The sequence below is a fragment of the Micromesistius poutassou genome (genome assembly GCF_964030765.1).
Source record: "Micromesistius poutassou genome assembly, chromosome: 14".
In the NCBI taxonomy this organism is placed as follows: Eukaryota; Metazoa; Chordata; class Actinopteri; order Gadiformes; family Gadidae; genus Micromesistius; species Micromesistius poutassou.
The window spans coordinates 8376620-8395677 of record NC_140284.1 but is presented as its reverse complement, the minus strand read 5'-3'; the positions used below and the strand labels follow the sequence as shown (position 1 = coordinate 8395677).

General features: G+C 47.2%; 3 protein-coding genes across 5 annotated transcripts in view; 1 reads left to right on the top strand and 2 right to left on the bottom strand.

Moving 5' to 3' along the window:
• Positions 1–224: 224 nt before the first annotated feature.
• On the bottom strand, positions 225–9343 carry LOC311358106 (NADH-ubiquinone oxidoreductase 75 kDa subunit, mitochondrial-like). 2 transcript variants are annotated; one of them, XM_084478103.1, is made up of 19 exons: positions 9252–9343; positions 8329–8408; positions 7862–7956; positions 7660–7767; positions 7434–7510; positions 7117–7198; positions 6749–6879; positions 6205–6390; positions 5581–5715; positions 5374–5488; positions 4158–4303; positions 3939–4067; positions 3633–3762; positions 3373–3533; positions 3130–3284; positions 1604–1779; positions 1376–1510; positions 1147–1219; positions 225–537 (listed from the first exon to the last, which is right to left on the bottom strand). In XM_084478103.1, exons 2-19 carry the CDS (start codon positions 8405–8407, stop codon positions 446–448), a joined length of 2205 nt encoding a protein of 734 aa, XP_084334229.1. In that variant the 5' UTR covers position 8408; positions 9252–9343; the 3' UTR covers positions 225–445. The 2 variants fall into 2 exon arrangements, with proteins under 2 accessions (XP_084334229.1, XP_084334230.1); XM_084478104.1 differs by lacking the exons at positions 7434–7510; positions 8329–8408; positions 9252–9343 and having other exon boundaries at positions 7862–7872.
• Positions 9344–9632: 289 nt separating this feature from the next.
• On the bottom strand, positions 9633–12936 carry cmklr2 (chemerin chemokine-like receptor 2). Its single transcript, XM_084478501.1, has 2 exons — positions 12758–12936; positions 9633–11395 (listed from the first exon to the last, which is right to left on the bottom strand). Exon 2 carries the CDS (start codon positions 11360–11362, stop codon positions 10304–10306), a length of 1059 nt encoding a protein of 352 aa, XP_084334627.1. The 5' UTR covers positions 11363–11395; positions 12758–12936; the 3' UTR covers positions 9633–10303.
• Positions 12937–14185: 1249 nt separating this feature from the next.
• Positions 14186–19058, top strand: part of LOC311358084 (disintegrin and metalloproteinase domain-containing protein 23-like) — a 28787-nt gene continuing 23914 nt past the window's right edge. For both annotated transcript variants that reach the window (XM_084478078.1, XM_084478077.1), the window contains exons 1-3: positions 14186–14365; positions 15106–15317; positions 15920–15996. In XM_084478078.1, coding sequence (XP_084334204.1) covers positions 14290–14365; positions 15106–15317; positions 15920–15996 — 365 coding nt within the window. In that variant the 5' untranslated portion in view covers positions 14186–14289. The remainder of the gene's footprint in view (positions 14366–15105; positions 15318–15919; positions 15997–19058) is intronic.

Below are 19058 nucleotides of genomic sequence, written 5' to 3'. Positions count from 1 at the left end.
AGATATTTAGATAACTTCCCTAAAAAATGACATTTAATACAGTTTGACAAAAATATTATAATCCATTCTGCATTTTTTTTTAAGATATGGAAACGATATATTTATAAAATATCCACTACCTAAATAGACTTGCTATAAATCTAAAAAGGCTTTAATATAAAATACTATGTATGACACGTTACAAATAGTAGGTGCTTTCTTATACATTTGTATTAGATATGAGACATGAATACACAACAGTTCTGCAGTCCATCATTTGATTGTCAATGGAGAGGACAGTATATTGCTTGGTAATCTGGTATTTGCATAGTTTAGCAAAATCATAGTTTTAAAATCTGGACGAGAAGGTATCGTTACGCCAAAACATGAATAAATATATCTTTGAAAGTGCATTTGTTGTTGTGCGTTTCGATTTGTGTGCATTTGGCTGTGAGGTTGTCAAGCATTAACATATGGAGGGCTCATCCACAGCCTGTGCCCCTTCGGTCACTGCCTTCACACACTTGGCCATGGTCTGAGAGGCTCTGCTTATGGGATCTGTGGGTAGAACATATAAAGGAAGAGATATTGATGGGGAGTTCCTAGAATTATAAGGAGTACTTGAAACGATAAGACCCTTTTATCATTTTAAGATAACAGAATGTTAATTTGTCTGTAATAACAACATATTTAGTATAACAAAAAAGTGTCTGGTAATGACTAAAAACAAACTGTTTACTTTTGGTTCCCAGTACACAACATATTATATATACATAATAAATAGTATTTGACAACAAAAACACAACACAAACTCTCAGGGTCAAATCTGGTCTCTGCTTAAACTCTGCTTCTAATCCAGTTAAGCAGCGAGAACGACCTATTGTTATAACTTAAACAACCAATCCATGATTCTAAAGAAAAAATAGAAAATTTGCTTTAATACTCAGTTGTAACAACTGTTCTAATCTGGGTTAATAGTTTGATCAAATTTTAATATGATTATATGTATAGGTTTTAATAATATATTTTAATAAGGATGGGAAGGGCTACAACAGCATATGATGCGTTCTCTTATCCCAGCAATTATAATATCCATTATAATCCATCTTTAGCTAGGAGGCCATGAGGTGTCTCTGCATCAGGAGCGTCTCTGCATCAGGGGCTCACCGGTCATGTAGAAGTCCTTCACAGTGAGCAGAGGAGGAATGAAGGGCTCATCAAGGACAGTCTGGTCCCCTCCCTGTGAATCACAAGACAGCCTCAAGTCTCAGAAAGACAAGAATGTGACAATTTCAACTTCAAATCTGCCATGAAACCAAAGCCACCACAAGGCCTTCTTCATAACGATGTCATGTTTAACAATGTCACGACTTGTGGGTATAAAACAAAGCCTGACCTTGGACAACTCATAGGCCTGCTGGAAATAGTTGGCCTCTTCAATATCGTCATAGCGCACCAGATTTGGGGCACATTCTTCCAATCTGTCACGTACTTCATCCAGTGTGTCATATGGCAAAGTCACACCGGCCAGCTTAGGGGAACCCAGAGAACACAAGGTGTGAGCAGCACATTCTCACACTCTCCCGCTGAATGTAACATAAACGCCCCATTCTCTGCTGCTTACCTCAGAGATGGCCCGGATGATGGTCCAGTCCTCCCTGGCCATGCCTGGAGCCGTCACGGCCACCCTGGTCTGCTGGGCGCGGCCCTCAGTGTTCACATAAGTGCTACATTTCTCTGTGTATGCCGCTCCGGGAAGTATAATGTCCGCCATTGGTGCGCCGGCATCACCATGGTGACCTGGAGCATGATGAAACAGTGTTGCATATACGCACTTACATGTAAATGTAAATATTCGGTATAGGACAGCAGATGTATGAATTATCCTCACAGCCCATACTGTATCAGCCGTTCAGTTTAGGCCTTTGATCTGTGTGGTAAGGTACGTTGGATTGAAAGCTAGATTACATTTGAGCTATAAGTGGTGCATGCATTACTAAGCCGATAAAGAGTGGGAGGTAATGACTAGAAAGTATGTTAAACTATTCCCATGCCATGAATAAACTTTGTTGCAAGATGCAAGTTGACATCTGCTGCTGGTTTGGAAGTATCTGCTCTTAATGAAACATGATGGATGACTCTTGAAACGGCTACTGTTGAAATGCCTGTGAGGGTTGTTTCTCTGTTGCTTTAGAACAGTTGACTTTAACAATGGACTGGCCTAGAATCAACCAACCAAACAGACACTACTGCCTTTACATGCTGGAGCATAATTGTGTAATGAACGTATTGAATAAAGATTGGATTATGTAAACAGGTTTATTCGATCTGCGTCGCCAAAAGGATCATCTCAGGACTGGATTTGCGAAGTCGATAGGATAGCTGGGCTTGAGCCGGTCATAGTCGGCTATCTACCTGCATGTGTACTCGATCGTATCGTATTGCCGCAAGTTTGCGTCCTGCGCATGCTCGAGAATTTCGGCCGGGGATTTCACCCGGAAGTGGAAGGAGACGACCTAATAAATAGTAGTGTTGTTGCTGGAAAGGTCAAACGATACCATGGCTTTGACAAAATCAGCAATGCACTTCTCGATGGATGAGGAGACCCAGTTCATGCTGCACCAAGTGCAAGAATTATACAGTGAAAAATGCCCAAAATGTACTCTACTGTTGCCTCGTCAAACTCCTCATACGCCATCTTTGTTTGTATGCCGCCAGATAGTTTGTTGTTGCTTTTACGTTGCCGTAAAACCGGAAGTGGCTCTAGTACCACTTGTTGAAAGGGCTACAGCGCCACCTAGCGTAGCGGAGTCAGCCAGGTCGCCGACCATTATTCCAATCTGATCCGATGTATGTATACTAGTATGTATGTATACTAGTATGTATGTATACTATGTATACTAGACAAGTGACAGCCCCGCCGTCGAGTGGCAACATTGTTATATGGCTTAATCCATGATAAGTCGATCTGGTCCGACCATGTAACCGCAGTCACTTATAGTATACAGTTTGATACTGTGGGGACACCAATCCACATCAGCCAAGACTCAAAACAGGCTAGGTTGTCGACTGGTTCATTCCACGAAATGGTACCAATGACTACCGAACAAAAATAACGTCTTCACTCTGGGAACACACACAAGTGCTGACCTTGATAAATGATCAGGCTGTCTTCGGCGAGGTCTTGTCGGTTGATACAGCCCGCATCTGCGCCAAGCAGGAACAGAACTTTAGGTGGGTTCTTCCTAATGGCCTCCACCCCTGGCTTATACCCAAGATCAAGTGCAGCCACTTGACTAGCAACCCTGCAGAGTCGACAGATACAGCGCCATTAGAGCACAATTAGCAAAGTGTGACCACAACCCATAAATCTATTGCTGCAAAGACAATGACCTGTGAAGCACGTTGAGAACCTTCCAGCTTCCGTCCACTTCCCTGTTGTTCCGAGCATTCTGGGAAATGGAGGCTACGGCCGCCATCACAGCGGCCCCGTCCTCTCTCTGGAGCACGCTGCTACCCACGATGACGATCGGGCGCTTGGCTTGAGCCAATACCTGCAGGAACAGGCATTGAAGAGGACAAATGGTACACGGCCACAACTACGGTATTCAATTTAAAAAAAAAGTGTCTTTGACGTGGTCCAAAGTGATGACCTGGGAGAAAGGGTGCGTTCCTGCAGCTATTTCCAGAAGGATCTTGGCAGAGTCTCCGAGGTGCTCATAGGTGTAGGTGAGATCCACCTCTCTTCCAACCAGAGCCACTTGCAGCTCGTTATGAAGCCAACTAAAACACACAGAGCACTTAGAAATGAATGACGGACATAACCAATGATAAGAAACGTTGATGTGAAACCCATCCATAAAGAAATGACGATGGTGAAATAGAACATAAGGCACAGCATTGCTGACGTATTCGCCTGACGTTCGTCTTCCAACAGATGTCCGTTGATAGGTCTTTACCTCTTCCTGATGCGTGCGTTGACCAGAGCAGCCTCATAGCGTGGGTTGCAGCCCACCAGCAGCAGCAGGTCCGCCTCCTCGATGCCCGCGATCCCAGTGTTCAGCAGGTAGTTTGAACGCAGGTCAGACCTGTTCGAGGTGGATGTGTTTTAGAGGACTGCGGGTGTGCGAGGCTGGCCTGGCTACCACAACGGCTTCCGATTCCTCCACGCTACTCACCCGGCTCCCACCATGGGGAACACCTCCTCGGTGCACAGGGTGTCGCTGTTCAGACGGTTCAGAGTGTCCTTAAGAGCCACCAGCGCCTCCGCATCCACCAGTCCTCCCACCACGGCTGCTATCTCATGGCCTTCAGTTCCCTGCAACTGATGAAAGGGAACATTGGTTGGTGGTGTGAGTTCACCGTGTGAATACCCTTAAAGGGATACACCGAGGTATCTGGGAATTGCAAATTGAAAGATAATTTTCCTAGAATAAAACTGAGCTAGGCAATTGTAACTGTATGTCAATGAGTGGCTAATGGAAAGCTAACCCAGCAAACTCCCCTTCCGGATGCACAATGATGAATTTGGAGATAAACAACGTGTCTGAATCTGGGTATGATAGGCAAATGTCAATTTACTGATATCTTGGTGTTTCCCTTTAAAGGGGTGATATTATGCCACAAGGTGTGAGTGTGATTAGCCATTACAAGCCGTTTGACAATCTTCCTTTTCCTGTGTTTTAGTGACATCACAAGTGGGAGTGGCTGATAGACTGGTCTATCCAGTATACACCTAGACGTATGCTGGATAGATCAGTCCACCAGCCTACCCAGTGGACTGTAGCAAATGTTGCTTATCTAACCATCATACATCTATGTGGACACGCCCACTTGTGATGTCACTAAAACACAGGAAAAGGCAGATTTTCAAATGGCTTGTACTGGCTAAACACAGTCACCCTTGGTGGCATAATATCTGCCCTTCAACCTAACGATATAATAACGAAATCGAAATTGCATGGTCTGTCGTGCCAATTATGACTCGGTACAATACAGACACATTGCGCTTTGTGAGTTGTTTGATTAATGATGGCAGAAGCTTCCTTCCTCTCTATCTCTGTGTCCTTGTAGTCCCTGCTTGAGCGCTCAAATAAATGTGCATAATCTCTCACAATCTCAGAAAGTCCTGCTTCGAACTGGTTCATCCTGAGATAAACAGAGTGATACGCGGCATATTTAACACACAAAAAGACACAAAAATCGTGTTGATCGAAGCCCGATGCGCTAGCTCATTTAGCTCTCAAACCGGCCATTTTGTCCGCGTGAACCCACCATTTTTGTTTGTTTTTCTTAAGTACCTCGGAGCCTACTAAGACGCAGCGTGTGCTAAGAACAGAGGAGAGGCAGAGCGATGTGCAGGCAGAGGAACAACGGGCCACATTAATCACCTACCACTCCTGCCACCCTCGTCAGCACATCCTCCCAGGACGTGGCCACCAGCTGCCCCGACGCGCTCCTCACCATGGGCTGAGTCAGCCTCTGGCGCTTCAGGCCGTCGTAGGCGAACCTACGCCCAGGAAGGAGGGAAGAAGGCGCTGAGCATCTGTTCGGACCGCCGCCGCAGCCGCCAGAGCAATCTGCGGTGCGTGTGTTCCTCACCTGGTTTTGTCCGAGATCCACTCCTCGTTGATGTCGTCGTGCAGGCGAGGGAGCACCCTCATCACCTCGCCGCCGCGGGTGCTCACCACGATGTTGCTGCCCACGGCGTCCAGGACGTCGATTGACTCCGTTGCTCTGATCGAATTCAACGGCGAAAAAGGGTGGATGGGAGAAGGAGGATAGACACGGGGTGAGGGTTTGAGTCCCACCTGAAAGGCTTCTGGGTTCTGACCCCATTGTGTCCATGAAGCCATCCCTGAGCAAGAGGCCTGACCCCCGTATGCTAAATCGATGCTTCATTTAAAAGAAATGCACTGTAAGATGCTTGGAATGAAAGTGGCTGCTAAATAAAACAACAGTAACATAGTCAATAGAATAATAATAATAAGTTGGATTTAAAAGTGCTTCTCAAGGTACAATTGCTCACTGTGCATAAAGACAAGAACTGGGGGAGGGGAGGAGAGCATGCTTAATCAATGAAAGCCCCCAGGTAAGGACAGCACACCACTCCTAGGGGAACAAAAGTAGGATCTAATTCTGCACCTCTGAAGGTGGACGGTGGATCAGGGTGGTAGGTTTTGAGCTCACACAAAGGTGTGATCAAATCTAACATCTTCCACACACCTGGTCTCCCAGGGGCGAGCAGTGAAGGCGTAGGGCTTGGACATCAAAGCCCCCACGGGGCAAAGGTCGATGACGTTCCCCGACAGCTCCGACATGAACATCCGTTCCACGTAGGTCCCGATCTGGAGCTCGTTCCCCCGGCCGGTGGTGCCCAGGTCCTCCACCCCTGCGATCTCACTCGCGAAGCTTCAGAAAGGAGGAGGGACACTGTCACACGTCGTGGTGGGTGTCACAGTAAGGTGGGGGCTCCACACTGTATCAAAGACACTGTCTCTGGAGGCTTAGTTTCTCTCTCTCTATTTCAGGGCCTAATTAAGTCAATTGTGTAATTAATCAACAAACAAACGTCCCAAACACGAGCTGAACACAAGCTCAAACAAAGTGTTTATATTTGGGTAAAGTTTTGTTTCAAGACCAAAAAATAGCACGCCTGGTTTCCAACATTGATGTTTTCATGAAGAGCATGATACTTCCCAGCAGGGACTGACCATGGCCCCGCTAAGAGACCTACTGACCCACTGGGGACCCCTTCTCCAGGACTCACCGCACACAGCGCGTGCACTGGATGCAGCGCGTCATGATGGTCTTGATCAGCGGCCCAATGTTCTTATCCTCCACGGCTCGTTTGCCCTCGGTGAAGCGGCTGCGGTCGCTGCCGAACTGCATGGACTGGTCCTACGGAGCGACAATGACTTGCACTTAAAAATAGTACTTAGCATCATGTAGCATCTTATCCAAGCTATCTTTGTTGTATGGGGTTAATATAATGGGTTAACCTAGCGATTGTGAGTGCTTGGCACATGTCGCTTTAGATAAAAGTGTCTGCTAAATGTAAATGATGGCAAATGAGCCTTGATGGCCTTATTAAGCCAGGCTTTGTATTTGTCAAACCTCAATGTTATCAGTTCGTACCTGCAGATCGCACTCCCCGGCCTGGTCACAGATCGGACAGTCCAACGGATGGTTCGCCAGAAGGAACTCCATGACACCCTCTCTGTTGTAATGAAAGACATCCCTATTTTGTGATCGTAGTGATTGGAAGCAGAGTGGATATGAAGTGATTTCCAAATAGTGAAAGAGGTGAAACAGGTATTACCCCTGGTTTCAAAAAGGGGTCTACTTTTAAACAAAGCCAATTTGAGACACCAAGCTAATTAACATAACAACACATCTTTAATGAAAAGGGGGTCACTCTACACCAGCACTACATTGTCAGTTTCCAACAGTACCTTGCCCTTCTGGTTTTGTCAGAGTTAGTGAGAATGTTCCAGCCCTTCATCACAGGCATTGCACATGCTGCCACCGGCTGGAATATAAACACTCCATTACTGAACCTTTCTTCCAAGAGGCCTAGCTCCACCCTAGGAGTCTAGTCATGTAGTGAGTGATGTAATGTCCCGTCCCCCCCCCCCGTCCCCCGTCCCCCGCCCCCCTTGGATTGGCACCAGAACAGACCTTGGGCACCCTCTCGATCTCAACCAGACACATCCGGCAGTTCCCGGCCACGGAGAGGCGCTCGTGGTAACAGAAGTGTGGAATCTGGACTCCCAGCTTCTCGCACGCCTGAAATGTGAGGTTGACCCGGCGGGTGAGTGAGGAGGTCAGCGAGATGCGTGGGCTGGTGATGGGAGGAGGATAACCTTTAGATTAGACTTACCTGCATAACGGTGGTGCCAGGCTCCACCAGGACTGGGCAGCCGTCCACAAAGACCTCCACCAGTTTACTGGCCGTTGCTGTGGCTACAGTGCGGACTGCAATACAAATATAAATCCTTGTTAAATGTCAATTTCTTCTTACTCACTGGGTTGCTCTTGACGTTATTGTAAAGAAAAAATATAGATATTTGTAAATTAACCGTTGTTTTAGAGTAATTGTTGAGTAAACCACCACATTATTGATAAAGACCACCTGTACTTCTATATGGATCATTAGGGATCCGATTTATCCCACAGCCAGCAACGAAAGCATCGCAATTATATAATCCTGCCGATAATCCATTGAAGGTATCAGGGAATCACGTGAACGAAATCCCTGCTACAAGTGCAACATGTAATAAACATTGTTTTTGCAGTGTTGGTTATTGTAGGGAGTAAATTCAGGCATGTGGAGTGGATGAGGATTACCGTTGTTAGGGACGACCACGCCTCCTCCGGGGAGGGAGATTCCGAGAAGAGTGCGTCTCACCACAGGCCAGCGCAACATGCTGAAGACAGACATCATGTGGCGTTCAATCATGCCAAAACCTATGTCTAAGTAAATAACGGCTTACATGCCCCGACAAACTAAGACCGTGATATTAACATATCATAACGCTACACGCTACCGTTATTATCTCGACTCGTTCCCAGGCGTTCCCATCTCATGAGGGAACGCCTGGAACGGGATGCCCCAAATGAGCGTTATTGGCGAGACAGAGGGCGGGACTTTCAGTTACATTGGTTAAGGATTCGTTGCGTGAGAGAGGGCGGGACTTCCATATAGGGACATCCGTTTGTTGTTGTCATTGTAGTCATGCTCCTATCCTTCTCCTCTGGTGTACATGAGACCGGAAATTTCGTTGCGGTAGACCAGGAAAACGCTACAATTCAGGATCCTCTCTCAACCTCCCATGTTAACAAACATAACATATCCATCGTTGTCTGTCGGTTAGAGCGTTAGGCAATTGATATGTACACTAAATGAAAAGTATCTATAAACCTGTGGTGTATCTTCGTAACATAAGCGATAACGCATCGTCACCTCAACGTTGGATAACATAATTTAACATCCAACATGTGATCAGCCACTCACCTAACTGCGTCATAGGTTCATAACAGTACAGGCGGTCTATAATATTCCGCCTACACGCATTGAATGGTTATGAATAAGTTGGTGCAATGACAGGTTTCAAATACCTAGATAATAAGAATAAGAAAATTTGATCGCCAATTCGTAGTGAGCTGGCTCAATCAGCTTCTTTTTAAATGCATGCATAGATCACAAACTTTGTTTGACGCTGACTGTTCACTAAACATTCATTAACGAGGTTCAGTAGCTGGTGATTTACCTTGACAGAAATAATCTTCCCCTCCACAGTGCGGTGTGCGTGTTGTCCACGCAGATAGATCTCACTCCCTCTCACTCCCTGCGTCACGAATGAGGCAATACCCTCCCATTATCACAGAGTGGGCTGAATGTATATGGGTCCTGGATATGGTCTTCCTTATACCAATAAACCCCATTATTTTTGAACAAACAATTGACATGGAAATATATTATACAATTGTAATCCAAGCACAGAACGTTTCCTGTTGTCTTTTCTATGAGCGTATGTTTCATAATTGTGTATTATTATTTACTTTTGATTGAATGCAGACCTTTGGACAGTTTTTTAACAATACATTTATTTTTCCATATTCCATAGTCCAGTGATTGTCAAAGGGTCTTTATATGTACAGATATAACATGGAACCAATATACAGACAGTTGTATCTGTGTGAACAGCTAGACCCCCACACAACTAGGGTGAGGTTAAGGCAAGGAACAGGATAACAGGAAATAGCTCCAAAAACACAGGAAATGCATAGTTATTTAAACAACCTAGAACCATCTTTGAGGGAATATAAACCAAAAACTTCAGGATGTTAATCTTTTTAAATTAGGTCCTTTGTCTTAATGAGTTTTCTAATAAATGATTTGCATAAATGATTTTTAGGTTCTATTAGTTTGTTCGACATTATTTGAACAAATACGTCATAAATCTTAAATACATATTTTGTATATATATATATATATATACATATTTCAATAAATCATTTAGTCATATAAGTACAAAAATCGTTCTAAATAGACATCAGCGGCTACATTGAGTTAAAAAAAATACTTATTACTGCAAAAGAAAAGACAGACAAATTGGTTATTTTGTGTATTTAGAGTGCCAGACTTGTATAAATCATACTAATTCTATAAGCACTTGATTACATTGAATTCTGCAGTCTATTTAAAGATAGTTTAAGGTTTGCCCACACGGGTGTGTGACCAATCCAGCGAACTGCAAACCTAATGGAAAAGAGCTTCTTTAACCCTGTCATCACTATACATGTTCTGTGACCTCTGACATCACAGAGTAGATGACTCTACAGGCATCTCCGTGAGACTGTAGGGCAGGTCCTCCACCAAGGAGGTGTCGGACGCAGAGATGGAGTGGTTTATCTCTCTGATGGAGTTCTTGGTTATCTCGAGGCAGGCGCGCTTCAGGATGCTCCTCACCTTCTTGTGCAGGAACAGGTAGAGCATGGGGTTGATGCAGCTGTTGAAGAAGGCCAGGCTGGTGGCCAGGGGGAAGCCCGTCCTCAGTACCCCGCTCAGGAACCCCGACCGCGAGGTGTGAACAAACAGCTCCATCAGACTCAAGGCGTGGAACGGCGCCCAGCACAGGAAGAACGCCAGGATGACAGCGGACACCATTTTGGAGAAGCTGGACACACGCACGGCTCCATCGGACCGCCGGACCTTCAGCACCAGGAGGACCCCCGTGGTGCAGATGGCGCTGAACGGCAGCAGGAAGCCCACCGCGGTCCGGACGGCCACCATGACCACGTGGGTCGAGGTGGTGGAGAAGTTGTTGTAGCAGTAGATCTTCTCCTGGAAGTGAGCGATGTCCCGGAAGACCAGGGTCGGGGAGCTGAGGGCCGCCGACACCGCCCACGTGCAACAGCACACAGCCAGGGGGCGGCGTGACAGCCGGGAGCGCTGGCACCAGGCGGCGTGCGCCAGCGACACGTAGCGGTCCACGCTCAGGATGGTGAGGAACAGCACGCTGGCGTACATGTTCATAACGGCCACGAAGGAGTTGAGCTTGCACAGGACCAGGCCGTACTCCCATTGGAAGTCCTTCAGCACATAGTCGATGGAGAAGGGCAGGAAGAGCACGAACACAAAGTCGGCAACAGCCAAGTTGAGCAGCCACATGCTGTTCTTAGTCCGCTTGCTCTTACACGCCGTCACCCAGATGACCACGCCGTTGCCGACCAGCCCGAGCACAAAGGAGATGCTGTAGATCACCACTGAGACGATGTGCAGTGTCTCCGTCTGGAGGGTGGTCGTTGAGGCGTGAGTTTCCTCCACGTCTCCATACTCCACGAATTCTACATAGCTGTAGTTCTCGTAGTCGTCCATGGTTGTGGGGATGAAACCGCGGCCCGTTGTTGCCTGGGAACAAGAACATCACAATAAGATGCATGGAAGGTTTTTCGCTGTTACCTCACATGACTTCCTTCCCTTCCCTGAAGATCTGAGTTGTGTGTCTTTGATTGAGATCCCCTGGCCCCTCGTGTGCGTTTGGAATGGGTGTGTCGTAAGCCTGGAACACACCTGTCACTCCACATGTGTATCAACAATGTGGACATTATCGGGGAGAGAGCAGGAGGGGAAGCATCACCTTTAACATGCACATGCAGGTGCGAGCACGCACACACACACACTCACTCACTCGAGTGCACACATGCTAAAACACACACGTGCATGCACACACATACATCCACACACAAAGGTGCAACTTACTGTACTTTTCTGGTGGTATTTCACATGATGCTTTACTCAATTCTAACACAATACCTCATCTACTTAAGAGCTACCATCTCAAACCTTTAGATCCTGATCGTTTTGGTTTGCTTTCATTCAGTCACTTATGTCCAAAGTGAGAGACAGACAGTTGAATTCTTTATTTGACAGCAGGTGGGAAGCCATTGCTCAAAGATCCCTACAGGAGACATTGGGAATCGAACCCAGAACCTTTCAGCTGGGAAACACACAACACTATGCTGCCCATAGCTTGTTCCTAATGCACGGCGATGGGAACAAGAGCCAGAAAAGTGCTTCTCGTTGCAATTACACAACTAAAGAACGTCAGAAAAAGAACTTCCACAACTGTTGACCCCGCAGTGCTGCTTTTATAAAGAGGAAATCATAACTCTTACCCACAGCTCCGTGGATTTGATTTTGGTTTTGGAAAAAACAGATAAATGCAGATTTAACGTAGCTCTATATCTAATGTATTATTATAGGATACAGTGGAAAGAGTAGAAGGACAACTTCGATGAAATTGACAAATCACACACTCAGAATTTCTAAACAACACTGCTCCCTGCTGCTCAATGACTTTCGAACAAAGTCGACATACAATTTAAAGTTTTATATCTGTTCCAAAATAAATGGTTTTCAAAAAAAAAAGACATATTAGGAATTATTATGTACTTTCTCTCCGTTACAAATAACTTTTTTTTTAAGTTATTTGTAACATAAGTATACATTTCAGAACATTCTAAAATTAAGGGTTAGGAATAGTGAACGTGAAATTTCTAGAAACAATTCTTTAAGGTCTTTTTATTTGCCAGGAAGTAATTTAGCAAAGCTTCGACATCAACTAAAACAAAGAGTAGGAATATATTTACGACGTTTATATTTAACTCTAAAGTGCAGCGGAGGATTGTGCATTTACAACATTACAGCCTGTGTGAACCGTCTGTTGACACACATTAAGGGGGTCGGAAGGGACCAGAAAGCATCTCTTACCGTCCGATCACCCAGCACAGCACCTTCCAACAACAAGTGGGACACACCGAGCCTCGTCTGGGAAGAACTGAGGGACTTCACAGACTATGAAAGGACTGGGGTGTAGGGATTACTTGGACTTCCTGAGATTCGCCTCAGTGCCAGATAATGCTGCTGTGTGTCCACCCCGCTGCTCGGCGTCATTTACAGTTCATCTCTCTCCAACCCACCCAGATCCCGTTAAGTGAAGTGAACTCCCAGTCTCGGAGTTGGGACCGCAGGGGTGGACGGCTGGGACTTGAGTGGGCGCGTCCGGCTGACGCGTCACGTCGCAAGCCTATAGAATGAGAGAAAACAGGATCTGGGCACGTTCACCCTACAGCTCATACAGCCCACCGGGATGGGAATCATGTCTGCATAAATATAAACATACATTATCATTCTTTTAATGCAAACAATAACTAGTTCGACTTGTGTCGTTGGATCGACAAAGCATAAAATAAGTAGGGACAGAGCAGTAGGTAGAGACGTGTGTGGCTCTCCCTGAGCCGTTCATTGGCCCGGGCGCGCAGACCCTGATGAAGGCGTGTTCCATACGTGGCTGTTATAACACAGAGGGGCTCTGTTCCTCCCTACATTAGAGTTCGTTTAATTTATTTTTTTATTTACAGTACTACGTTATAACGTGTTGCTTAGGCAAGGCAAGGCAAGGCAAGGCAAGGCAACTTTATTTATATAGCACTTTTCATACACAAGGCAGACTCAAAGTGCTTCACATATAAACATTGTCATACAATAAAATAAAATAATAGATAAGTAAAAAGTAAATGCTTAGTGAAAATGGTTGACCTACACCCGTTCCATGTTGGGTTAATGGGTTAATATTTTTTTTGGTCATTAGAGATGACAGAAGTGACAGAAGATGTTCTTCAGGAGATGTGTTGAACCAACAGGATGTACATATGTTTTTTATATATATATATATACATCCTGTTGGTTCATATATATATATAGGCCTATATAATCTACGCATTTATAGCTAGACGATTCTTAATATTTCTTACTACATTTTATTATTTAAATGTAGCCTTTAGCCTATATTTATTCATTTATAAATAAAAAATATATATAATAACGTAAAAATAACGCAGTCCTATTCATTGTGTGGACATCGCTTAAAGCCCTGCTGTGGAAAAATAAGTTGCGTTAATAAGGCAAATAAGTTGCCATCAATGTTCTTTTCACGCCCAAACCCCCATGCCTTTGAACCATCTGGTTGGACTGAGGAGGAGGAGGAGGAGGAGGAGGGGGAGGGGGAGGAGGGGAGCAGGAGGAGGACATCTTTGCGCACGTCAAGGCGGAGTCTGCCGTGGGTTTCCAGTGGCTAGCCACCGCCTTCCATCCGACCCCAGCAGCAGCGACTGCAGAAGCCCGGCGCTCGGAGTCGTGAAGAAGCCCCACTGCACGGCGACTCCCCCGCAACGATGGACCGCAATCTATTTGCTGCGTTGATATGTTGATATAAAATATATTTCAGATATCAAATATGAATCATGTATTTGATATTTCTGGCAAATTTGCTCGTGAGCATCCTTTCGCCTTGGCTTCATCCATCACTAGCGTCATTTGGTATGTAATGTCTATCCTAGCCGTATACATCTTTATTGAATGTTAACTCCAGATATGTGTTACCACATTAGCTTTAATAATTGTTTATCAAAGCTGTCAATGTATTTGGTCAATGTTGCATGATGGGAAATGATTCCAGAGCGAATATAACCTGTAATATGCTGAGTGCTCAAGTGATGGTGCATGGCTGCAGAGGAGAGCAAAGCGGTAGACTAGCCTGTAATAAATACTGCATTGCATTTACTATGATTGCCTCAGTGAGGATCTTCCTCTGCCCTTTTCCTGCCTGAAATCATCATAGTCATCTGACGAATAGCCAGCATGTCTTTAAAGCCAATACATGTGCCCACCATGTATATTTTGACATATTGACGTACATTATTTGACAGTGGCAACATTTAACACAGGTGATGGAGGTTTATGGCTGAATGTCCACCTTTAAATGTACACGGTAGTTCTATCAGAACCTGGTCTTCCTGAGAGAGCGCAGCCCTGTGCAGAGAGAGGCTACCAGGCAGTGCGCTGACTAGCACACGCTACCAACACCCAGCTTACACACGTAGCCAGGAGCCCCGTTCCTCTGCACCCAGAGACTCAGCACACATCTCACACTCCCCCGCATCGCCCCCCTGGACCGAGGAGGTCCCGGCTGTCTGCCGGGAGCACCGTGTGCGTGTGTGTTTCGTATGTGTCGGTGTATGCGTGTGTCCTCCATTGATTCATTCTCTATTTTTTTGCAGCATCACCCGGTGGTGAGGGGGAGCCTGAGAGGGACGCAGCGCTCAGAGTGGCAGTGGAGCAACAGGCGACTGCAGCACCCGACAACACCAGCCACCAGCTGGAGCACGTGATCACCTACCCCTCCCGCCTCATCTACTACCTCAACGAGGACTCGGAGAGCACCTACCATGACCTGGACACGCGGCTCAAGAGCCACGCCCCCGACGGACAGGTGAGGGTGTGTGGGGCGGAGTGTGTGTGTGTGTGGGTGGGGCGGAGGTGGAGCTGGAGGTGGGGAGGGAGGGAGGAGGGGAGGAGGAGGGGAGGAGGAGGAGAGTTGTGTTCGCAGGGAGGCTGCGACAAAATGTGCCAACGGTGTGAAAGACGGGCGGTCAAGTTAAAGAGGAGTCGGGCGGTGGATCGCCAACGTGGCAGTTACACACTCACACAGACAGACAGAGACGCGCACACGCACACGCACACACACACACACACACACACACACACACACACACACACACACACACAGTGAGAGAACTAGACAGACAACTATGCAATATAAAAACTAACTAACAATGTACTAACAGCGAGCAAAGTGCAAAGTCCCATTAATAATGTAGCAATTGCTGATGGTTGTGTGATAGAGGATGTAAGGTAATAACGTGTGTCTATAGGAGGGCTGTTCACTGGCCATCTGACGTCCCTTTGGCGTGGCCGTCCTCTCTCGTTCTGTTCTGCTTTAGAAGGTTCCATCACTTCTCAGCCCACTCGACATTCGGCTGAAATGGGAAACATGTGCCCATCAGAGACTCAAGCATCTGTTTCTCCTCCCAGGCGGTCCATCTGGCTCAGGCCAGCTTCCAGCTAGAGGCCTTCGGCTCCAGATTTGTCCTGGACCTGACGTTAAACAAGTAAGTCTGAGGCCTCCCCTTTCCTCTGAAGTCATCACCGCTCATTAGCATTAGCTTTTATTACGTTGTGCATCCTGTGGGCCTGAGGACTGTTAACGCAGACTGCGACCCAGGCCCGGCCCCTCCCATCACAGCACACACACCGGTTTCAAGGTCATATGCACGGTAACGGCAGCGTTCAGCGCAGTTAGCGGTCGTGTGAGGAAGCAGTGTGAGGAGGAATATGAATGAAAGGGTGTCAGTGCTCGGAGTTGCCAGTGATGGCGGTGTGGCTGGTAGATTATACGTATTATACTTCCTGTCACTGAGGGAATGCTGAGTCGTCAGAGATGAGCATCGTGGTCCGCTGTTTTATCTGGGATCTGTCGCTGATGTCATCGTTGTGACGGACAGACATACAGAAGATTCATTTTGTGGGAAACGATCTTTGGTATGAATTAGCATGAACTGAAAATTGACCTTGGTGGAGCCTTCCTCAGTTCATCGAAGCAGCTGGCATTCCTTCCAGTGCTAATCATGAATGACGCAAGCCCATTCCTCTGTCCTGCCCTTACTATTAACCAAACCCCACATTGGCCGATAAAGATACACACCCTGTGAATCCTCTGACATGCTCTTGGTTTCTAAGTTACATCTTCCAAACTGCTTGAACCTCATCCTAACCTGATTCCGAGCAGACCTAGTCTATAATTCTCAGAGACGTGGCTCTGGAGACAGAGGTATTGATCTGCTCTCTGCCTCCGCGCTGGAGGACATCGGCGTGCAGAGGGCAGAATAATGATAGAACCGTGGCTGAATGGAGGCCAGGGGACATCAGGGTCCTTGCATGTCTCCTTCAGGGGCCGTAGAACGGTACAGCCTCCTATAGGGGCTATAGGACGGTACGGTCTCCTGCATGTCTCCTTCAGAGGCCGTAGGACGGTACGGTCTCCTTCAGGGGCCATAGGACGGTACGGCCTCCTGCCTCCTTCAGGGACCGTAGGACAGTATGGTCTCCTTCAGGGACCGTAGGACAGTATGGTCTCCTTCAGGGACCGTAGGACGGTACGGACTCCTGCCTCCTTCAGGGACCGTAGGACGGTACAGTCTCCTGCATGTCGTGGAGACGTAGGGAAGTCTGCACGTGTGAGAGACGCAGCATAGAGTGTGGGCTGTGCACCACGGAAGTGATGCGCGATGAGCAGGGTATCATGTTTGTGTGCACTCCTCACTCCTCACTCAGTGTACAGAGTGTACAGAGAGTACAGTCCAGGGAAAGTGTCTAATGACTGGCTGGGACCTGGGCCTGCATTAGGAGGACGGTTCAAAAGGAATGGGGAGATCAATATGAAAAGGGTCTCTGCCGGGATCGATCGGCATCGCATGCTTTTATTCCCTCATGTGAGGAGGGAGTAGACCGGCACTCTGCTGCGGATCAATCCCCCCCCCGTGAGGATTGCCCAACAATACTTTGAACTCAAAACATGCGTTGGAGTCTCTCTACCCCAAAAAGCTACATCGTTGTCCCACGGTTCTGCCTGTCTGCCTGTCTTTTTCTCCCTCTCTCTCGCTCTCTCTCTCTCTCTCGCCCTTTCTCTTTTGAACTCTCTCTCGCTCTCTTTCTCTCTTTTGCTCTCTCTCTCTCTCTCTCTCTCTCTCTCTCTCTCACTCTCTCTCTTTTGATCTCTCTCTCTCTCGCTCTCTTTTCATCTGTCTTGCTCTCTCACACTTTCACTCTCCCACACACGCACACACACACACACACACACACACCTACACACACACACACACACACACACACACACACACACACACACACACACACACACACACACACACACACACACACACACCTACCTACACACGGATGCTATAACAACAGAGAGGAGAGGAGGAGGAGCAGGTTCCATAGGAACGGGTGCCTCCACATCACTCCCACTCACTGCACCGTTCCCTATCCGGGCCACTCCAACAGCCTTTATCTGCCGCGGGTCCAGAATACTGCTGTCTGCAGCCACACAGCCCTGCTCTGAGTTTGGGCTCGCTGGCATTCAGGTGGAAAATGCAGCGTGCTGAGGTTTGAATTGCGCTCACCGCTGCACTGGAGCTGCGACAGTGCTGGTCTAAATATAGGCAGGCCTGCAACCTGCCTGATGGCTGCCGGTCTAACTGCTCCCTGCTGCACCTGGCCAGGGGCCCAGCGTGCAGTCGCACCGCGGTAGTCGTACAGAGTGTCACGGTGCATCGTGTCATATGGACAGCGCGGACGAGTCCCTGAATGACATGTCCTGTGATTTAAGACAGACATGCCTGGAGCATGTTCCTTCCATACGATGGCTGCCTGATTGAGTTTGCAGAGTTTATTAGCATCAGGACCGGGCGGCTGGGGGAGTGCTTTGAGAGAGTGGCTCCGGAGTGGTTCTCTGTGGCCATAGAAGTGATGGATTGACCCCTATGGCTGATCTTTGTGCTGCATGCCTCCTGACAGCGGCTCATAGCAGGGGATGGACGGTAAGGGAAGTGCCCTGTTTCCGTTTGATGATGAGAGTGAGGGTGAGGGTGCCTGTCATGGGGGTGGAGGCCACGTGGGCGGGCGGGGGGTCTTGGTGATCTGTCTTTACAAGATGAGGCGCCAGACGTGAGGAATCGAGTTTGGTGTGTATGTTTTGTGTGTTTATTTGTGTGTGTGTGTTTGTTTATTTGTGTGTGTGTGTTTGTGTGTTTGTGTTAGTGTGTGTGGGTTTGTTTGTGTGTTCATCCTCCCACTGGAATCATTCTGTCTGTCTCCCCTCCTGTTTCCTCAGCATGGAGCATTTTGTCTCTCTGCGGGTTTACTCAAACTGACCCAGTCTCCTTATTTCCAGCACGATCTTACACACACATGTGGCTATGTAACACACACACACACACATACACACATGCACACACATACTTGATTACCCTCACATTCCAATGCTCCCTAACTGCAATGCTGCAACCCTCTTTATGCGCGCACACACACACACACACACACACACACACACACACACACACACACACACAGACGCACACACACACACAGACACACATAAACACACACACAC